Source organism: Protomyctophum bolini (assembly GCF_963924005.1).
Source record: "Protomyctophum bolini genome assembly, chromosome: 7".
Classification (NCBI taxonomy): domain Eukaryota; kingdom Metazoa; phylum Chordata; class Actinopteri; order Myctophiformes; family Myctophidae; genus Protomyctophum; species Protomyctophum bolini.
The window spans coordinates 36,452,963-36,460,861 of NC_137868.1; the positions used below are offsets into that span (position 1 = coordinate 36,452,963).

At 40.5% G+C, this 7,899-nt stretch overlaps 1 protein-coding gene across 2 annotated transcripts; it reads right to left on the bottom strand.

Moving 5' to 3' along the window:
* Positions 1 to 2,350: 2,350 nt before the first annotated feature.
* On the bottom strand, positions 2,351 to 7,899 carry LOC308318902 (uncharacterized protein). Of its 2 annotated transcripts, none has more exons than XM_080768618.1 (2): positions 7,314 to 7,899; positions 2,351 to 3,144 (listed from the first exon to the last, which is right to left on the bottom strand). In XM_080768618.1, exons 1-2 carry the CDS (start codon positions 7,651 to 7,653, stop codon positions 2,753 to 2,755), a joined length of 732 nt encoding a protein of 243 aa, XP_080624744.1. In that variant the 5' UTR covers positions 7,654 to 7,899; the 3' UTR covers positions 2,351 to 2,752. The 2 variants fall into 2 exon arrangements, with proteins under 2 accessions (XP_080624744.1, XP_080624743.1); XM_080768617.1 differs by lacking the exon at positions 7,314 to 7,899 and adding an exon at positions 5,127 to 5,880.

The following is a 7,899-nucleotide window of genomic DNA, read 5'->3' on the forward strand; positions in this document are numbered from 1 at the left end:
GGTAATAGACTGAGAATGTCCCTTAAACATGATATCGGATTCATTTGTCATTCAATCACCACAGTTAGAGTACAACCCATCATGATGTCGAGTCTCTGCTTTGAACTGAGACACTTAAACATCGACAAACAAACGACTATCTACTTTTTATTTGTATTTGATGAAACAAATTGGATAAAACAACATACGTAAGGTCCTGGTGGTTATATGACATTGTGTTTGGGAAAATAACAAATATGCAGATTGATAAACATCATTATACTTTAAATACATAAGTAGTACCACAGTATCCTCTGTGGTAATGTATCCATGTATTACACTGAAAGTGTACTTTGTTGTACAGTATATATACAGAATTATCTGTTGACTATATTTTATATTGATGAGCTCAATGTACAACATAACTAACAGCATCACATTTAATGTAATGGAGTTAAACAAAAAGAGTAGTTTAAATGTAGAAGTAGAAGTATATGGTCTCTGTCAGGTGGAAACCACATCCAAAACTGTTACTTTTCAGGATTCACATAAAAAAATAGCAAAAGTAGCAGATCTACAATCTACTACGTTTGATGCATTTGTGTGACACTGCAGTATAATCAAGTAGGGCATTAATTTACGAGAAAAAGGAGAATAAAACCGCTCAGTTATGGAGATAAATGGTAAAGTAGCAGAAAATGGAAATAGGGCCTCATAATTGTAAACCCAAGCACTGAGTTACTTTTGCACCGGTGGCTTTGACTGGAGCGGCTGCAGGTTTTTACTTGATGACCATGATGATGGACAGACCAGACCCTGTCCTCCCTGTGGCTGCTAGTGAAGGTCAGGTCAGCTGGGGGCAGCAGGCAGTCTGGACCCCCACACTCCCAAGCCCCCACATCCCCCCCCCACCCCCCCCAGCCCGGTGGTCTCCAGAAAGACAATCTAGGAGGCCCAGCCCGGGGGGTCAATATGCAAATAGTCACCCCGAAGTGAAAGGCAGAGGCGAGCAGATCAATGTTTCTCACATCAGTGGGCTGCCCATGACTGTGAATGTCTTCCCCCCGCCCCTCTTCCTCGCTGTGCTGGGCTCCTGCTCCGCGCTGCGCTGCGTGAGAGAGAGTCACTGACACTCAACCGCTCCCCACAATGGAAGCCACCGGCAGCTGGATGTCAAATGGATGGTGATGGTGTCCCACATCACATCAACTCTTACACCAGTCAATCTCAACCTTTGTTATTGTATTATTAATATTTTATTTTATTTATCATTTCAAGATATATACCCCCATGCCGTTTTAATATGCATTAGGCCACACAGACCCCCATTTGATAGGATTTGTATCTCTGGGACCCCCAAGCTATACACTGTTATTATATCCTCACTGTAAAGAGGTTTATCATGCCTGCAGTTCTACCTTGTAGAATGTATTCTACATTTTCCATTTGGCTGTCGGGCAGAAACCTCTCATCTCCATATTCTGACTTGAAAAGCATCAAAAGTAGCCGATCTACAAGCTTGTAGATGTGATACTTTTGCTATTTTTACATTTTAATCCTGGAAAGTAATATATTTGGACTCATGAGGTTTCCCCCGGACTGAGACTGTTTTTTATTTTGATTTATTAATTTATTGCATGACAATTATTATTATTATTATTATTATTATTATTATTATTATTATTATACTAGACCTGTATGTGCCCGTCGAATTTGAAGACACACACGCACGCACACATGTGGCACATTTATTGTAGGATTGTTATCACAGTCTCTGTGGGTTAAAGGTTGATAAATTGACACAAATGTACTGTGTATTCTTTATACCTTTTTATGATATTGATTTATTTAATGTTTAACATCAAAAAAACATCACGTCAGGATCATAAATAATACAAAAAAGCAATCGCAACACAAACAATACAACCACAAATTAAGATTGTTTCAGAACTGCAAATCTAGACGTATAGACTTTACTGTTAGGATTGTAAGATGTAAACAAACAAAAAACACACAAGAAAACACAGACATCTCTAAAGAAGTCATTTTAAACCTGGTTAAACAGGTAAAAAAAACACTGCATTTATCGAAAACCAAAAGGTTAAAGAAGGTTATGGTATGGTATGGTATGGATTTTGCTGGCTGCAATGCTATCCCATTGGCTGAGAGGTCAGCAGCCAATTAAATTATAAGTTGTCAGTTGTGTGTGTGTGTGTGTGTGTGTGTGTGTGTGTGTGTGTGTGTGTGTGTGTGTGTGTGTGGTGCGTGCGTGCGTGCGTGCGTGCGTGCGTGCGTGCGTGCGTGCGTGAGAGAGAGAGAGAGACGTAATGGCTGCTAAAAACTCAGCTTCCCATCATGCACCTGTGCACAGTGTGAAGCAGCGCCACTTTGTCACCTGTTGGAACCCAAAATATCATAGGGACCCTAAACAGACATAGGGACACACATTGCTGTGCATTGCAGTGGCTGCACCACTCAAAAAATCATTCCACACAGAATGACAAACGATGACATGATTCCAACCATGACCAGCTGATTGAGTGGTGACTCAATCCTTCATTCAATTCGAGGACATTCGGCCACGGATCCCCAGTTGATGGATTTAGTTTCATGCCGTGCCTTTGGAGGAGTCTATAGCTATCTCTGGGACCACAACACTGTAAAGTTCCACCTAAACAACACTGGGGAGTGCTCGTTTAATATGGACCCCTTGAGGGTCCATTTGGTTCCATTTGCAAAGACTTACACACCCATAGGGTCCATGTGGCTCTTATCAGTCAGAGGGTTGTCTAGTGAGGCAGATGAAGTTGTAGTTCTCTGTTTCAGCCTGGCCGACCCACTGCTGCCCTCCGGTGGCCTGAATGGCACCTCCAGGCGTGACCTCACAGTGCTGCTGCTGCTGTCCGTCCGGCCCGTGCCCCGGGGCCCAGTTCTCATAGTAGTCGCTGTCGTGCCCGTCCACCCAGAACCAGAACCTGAACTTGCAGGTGTAGCGGAGGCCCAGCCACACGTAGCGCGTGGTGGCGCCGTACGCCTTCCGGGCCACGTGGCGCTGGAGGTCGGTGGAGGTCACGGAGACCAGCTCGACGTGGTGCTCCCTGCAGTAGCTCACCGCTTCAATCCACGACCTGCTCTCCCGGATTAATATCAGGTTCTCTAGTGGCCCTGGGGGGAGGAGAGATGGGTAGGGTGCAACATTAGTCCATGTAATACATTATATCATGCTGTCAGCCTCTTAATCTCCATATTCTTACTTTGTGTTTTTCCGTGAATTAACGCCCTACTTCATCATACAACTACAGCATCACACAATGGCATCAAAAGTAGCAGATCCACAAGCTCGTAGATCTGCTACTTTTGACCATTTTTGTGATTTAGCATCTGCTTTTTTTGCTACTTTTGAATTTGAATCTTGAAAAGTAACTGTTTTGGACACAATTTTTCATCTCAAGGACCCACTAGTTAATATGTATTTGGCTGCAGACTGCCATCTGAAAATGTAATATCTCCCCTGCTTTCCCAGGGGAGATATATTACATTTGTTATTCATTATTACACTTGGAAGCAGTACCGCTTGTGAACCAGTAGGTGTCCTACTCAACACCAGGGTCTACATTTCTGAATGGAAGAATAAGGAGAGTGACTACTGTGAGCTATAAGTGCCAAGTGGGTATATTGTATTAGCATGGCTACTCAGGCTTTTGTGAGCACCCCGGACAGTTTTTAAGTTGCTTAATTCAGTATTTAGATATTTGATATTCATTTTGATCAGACACGCCCCCTTCCTATAATCCAGGGGCCACATGACATGCCCCTGATATATAATTTAAATATAAAAAAGCATCTGCCACTTGAATTAAGGTGACTTGATTGATTGACATCCCAATTAAAGGGCCTGTCTACTCAAACCCACAATAAAATACTTTGTTTTCAAGAGTGTTGCGTCCAAACATCAGCATTACAAAGTTATAGGCTACAAGAAAAACCCTACCAATTATATTCCCCCCCTCTATTTATCATGCAAAGTTCGTCTTATGCAACACCAGCGTGCACTGCTATTCCAAAGCCCCCTCAGGTTACAAACTAACCCCTCAATTACATTTTTATTACTTATTATAGTATTTTCAGCAATGGAATAATATTTTTTGGGGTTGGGTAGATCTTGTTGAGCTGGTCATTTTCCCTATTAACCTGTCAAAAATGAAACACCCGTCCTTGGTTCTGGTGAATGATATTGTTCTTCTAATACGTGCATTTTTCAATTACATTCTTAATTTCTTTAATTTATTTGTGATGATAAAAAAAAAACACAGCCTAGGACAATATCAGTCACCATGCCAAGGACGGGTGATTACAATGGATAAGTTACAGTGGTTTTATATATAGGAAGGGGCTGTGTCTGATAAAAAATAATATAAATACTGAATCAAGCAACTTAAAAACACAAAAGCATGTGTAGGCGTAAAAATGACCCCAAACAAGTTGATCTAGGGTCTACACTAATTACACTTTTTTTCCTCAATACCAAATCTTGTCGCTAAAAAATAATGGTAAATCTATAACCTGATAACCCGATGTGTCATTTTCAGAAAAGGAATAACGACTAGGTTGGGCAAAAAAGTGACCCATTAAGCTGTGATGCGACGCGTTGTAAGCTTGCAGACCAGGTGGCAAGCATCCAGTTTGTATATTAAAACCATAGGAAGTGACATTTGATTTTTGTCTCCCAAATACTTTATGCTTTCTGTCGCTAGTTTAAAGTGCCTTTTCAATTACCATCATATGCGTTTGGTTAAATGGTCCTGTTATTATTTTTGAATAACGATACAGTAGGGTATATGTTTCTATGGCTACTGGTTCTAGGACAAAAATGCACCATTTAGGACATGCTATATGGTTTCAGCCAATAGAAATTAAAATAAAAAAACAGAATTTGAGGTTAAATGTGAAAGCTAGGGGTGGATATTATCATCCCCTTGGACCCCAATTGATGCCACTGCTCATAACGTGCATGGGTCAGAATCATTATTCTATTCCGACGGTACTTTATTCCTAACTTTAACCCTAACCTTTAGCCACCCTAAGCCGAAGCCACATTGTCGGACTTAGAATCATTTTAGCATTTTGGTTTGATAAGTGACTTCAACCTTGGATGTTTCCAGAGGGGGTTACAGTGGAGGAGTGTGCAGTGTTGTAGGGTGTAGTCTTCTCTGATGATGCAAGGATATCATCTGGACGGTGAGGTATTTCACTATCAGTTTCAGTCTCTCTGTTTACATTGCCAAGCTCGGTGGTTGAGCTGTGAGATGTACCATTATGTGCTGTGTCCAGTGTAGTAGGTTTAAATTGGGTGACATTTTGACCCAGACTATTTACAGTTGTGTTTATGTTAGTAACATTTGATTGTTGTGCAGTATTAACTAGAGTGTTTGGTTGATGTGTTGTAATATTTGATTGTTTGGGTAGATTAGTGATTTCTTCAAATGTTGCAATGTTTGATTGCTGAGAAGGAGAAACTACTGTGGTTGGCTCAAGTGTAGTAGGCCTAATGTCTGATTGCTGGGAGGGTGTATTAACTAAAGTGGTTGGTTCAAGTGTAGTAGATTCTGATTGTTCAGAGAGTTTATGACCATCTACCGTCATTTGAAGTGTTGTAATATTTGATTGTTGTTGTGTAACTACAGTGGTTGGTTGATATGTTGTAATGTTTGATTGCTGGGTGGGTGTATTAACTACAGCAGCTGGTTCTTTTGTAGTCATGTTTGATTGTTGGGATGTATTAACTACAATAGCTGGGTCAATTGTAATTTGTGATTGCTGGGAGGGTGTATTAACTAACATGGTTGGTTCAAGTGTAGTCGTATTAGATTTTTGGGAGGGTGTAGTATTAGTAACTACAGCAGTAATGTGTGATTGTTGTGAGGATGTATTAACTACAGTAGTTTCTTCTTTTGTAATAACTACAGTGGTTGGTTCAAATGGTGTAATGGTTGATTGCTGGTTGTTAGTTTTAGCTACAGTAGCTGGTTTACGTGTTGTAATGTTGAATGAGGGTTTTTTAACTACAGTGGTATGTTCTAATGTTGTAATGTATGATTGCTGTGAGGTTGTACTAACTACAGTGGTTGGTGCAACTGTAGTAATGTTTGATTGTTGTGTAACTACAGTGGTTGGTTTATGTGTAGTTTGTTGTGAAACTACTGTGGTTGGGTCAAGTGTAGTAATGTTAGATTGCTGAGGGGGTGTATTAACTAATGTGGTTGGTTCAAGTGTTGTAAAATATGATTGTTCTGAGACTATGGTGATTTGTGTAGTAGTGTTTGATTGTTGTTGTGTAACTTCAGTGGTTGGTTGATATGTTCTAATGTTTGATTGGTCGGTGGTTGTATTAACCACAACAGCTGTTTCAAATATTGTAATGTTTGATTGCTGGGAGGGTGTAACTTCTGTGGTTGGGTCAAGTGTAGTGATGTCTGATTTCTGGGAGGGGTTACTAACTACAGTGGTTTGTTCAAGTGATGTAATGTCTGATTGCTGGGAAGGTGTATTAACGACAATGGTTGGTTTAAGTGTTGTAATGTTTGGTTGTTTGGAGGGTGTATTAACTACAGTGGTTGGTTTAAGTGTTGTAATGTTTGATTGTTGTGTTGTATTAGTGGTCGGTTCAAATGGAATGGTTGACTGCTGAGATTGTGTAACTAGCGTGGTTGGTTGATGTGTTGTAATGTGTGATTGCTGGGAGGATGTAACTGTTGTGGTTGGGTCTAGTGTTGTAATGTGTGAATGCTGGGAGGTTGTACTAACTACGGTGGTTGGTGTGAGTGTAGTATTGTTTGACTGTTGCGAGGGTATATTACCTACAGTAGTTGGTTTAAGTGTTGGAATGTTTGATTGTTGGGAGGGTGTATTATTAGTAACTACAACATTTGGTTCTTTTGTAGTAATGTTTGATTGTTGGGATGTATAAACTATAGTAGCTGGGTCAATTGTAATTTGTGATTGCTGGGAGGGTGTATTAACTAACACGGTTGGTTCAAGTGTAGTCGTATTAGATTTTTGGGAGGGTGTAGTATTAGTAACTACAGCAGTAATGTGTGATTGTTGTGAGGGTGTATTAACTACAGTAGTTTTTTCTTTTGTAATAACTACAGTGGTTGGTTCAAATGTTGTAATGGTTGATTGCTGGTCGTTGGTTTTAGCTACAGTAGCTGGTTTACGTGTTGTGATGTTGAATAGTTCAGAGGTTTTTTTAACTACAGTGGTATGTTCTAATGTTGTAATGTCTGATTGCTGTGAGGTTGTACTAACTACAGTGGTTGGTGCAAGAGTAGTACTTTTCGATTGCTGGGAGGGTGTAACTTCTGTGGTTGGGTCAAGTGTAGTGGTGTCTGGTTGCTGGGAGGGGTTACTAACTACAGTAGTTTGTTCAAGTGATGTAATGTCTGATTGCTGGGAAGGTGTACTAACCACAATGGTTGGTTGAAGTGGTGTAATGTTTGGTGGCTGGGAGGGTGTATTGACGACATTGGTTGGTTTAAGTGTTGTAATGTTTTGTTGTTTGGAGGGTGTATTAACTACAGTGGTTGGTTTAAGTGTTGCAATGTTTGATTGTTCTGTTGTATTAGTGGTTGGTTCAAATGTAATGGTTGACTGCTGGGAGGGTGTAACTAGCATGGTTGGTTGATGTGTTGTAATGTGTGATTGCTGGAAGGATGTTACTGTTGTGGTTGGGTCTAGTGTTGTAATGTCTGATTGCTGGGAGGTTGTACTAACTACGGTGGTTGGTGCAAGAGTAGTAATGTTTGATTGTTGTGTAACTACAGTGGTTGGTTTATGTGTAGTTTGTTGTGAAACTACTGTGGTTGAGTCAAGTGTAGTAATGTTTGATTGCTGAGGGGGTGTATTAACTAATGTGGTTGG

What these genes read in the sequence shown, in the direction of transcription:
- LOC308318902 (XM_080768617.1), bottom strand. Translation starts at nt 5,820, where the DNA reads ATGTTAGTTAATACACCCTCCCAGCAATCACAAATTACAATTGACCCA. An exon ending in CCCCTCTGGAAACATCCAAG is followed by an intron (nt 3,145 to 5,126) that starts GTTGAAGTCACT and finishes TCCTCCCCCCAG; the next exon opens with GGCCACTAGAGAACCTGATA.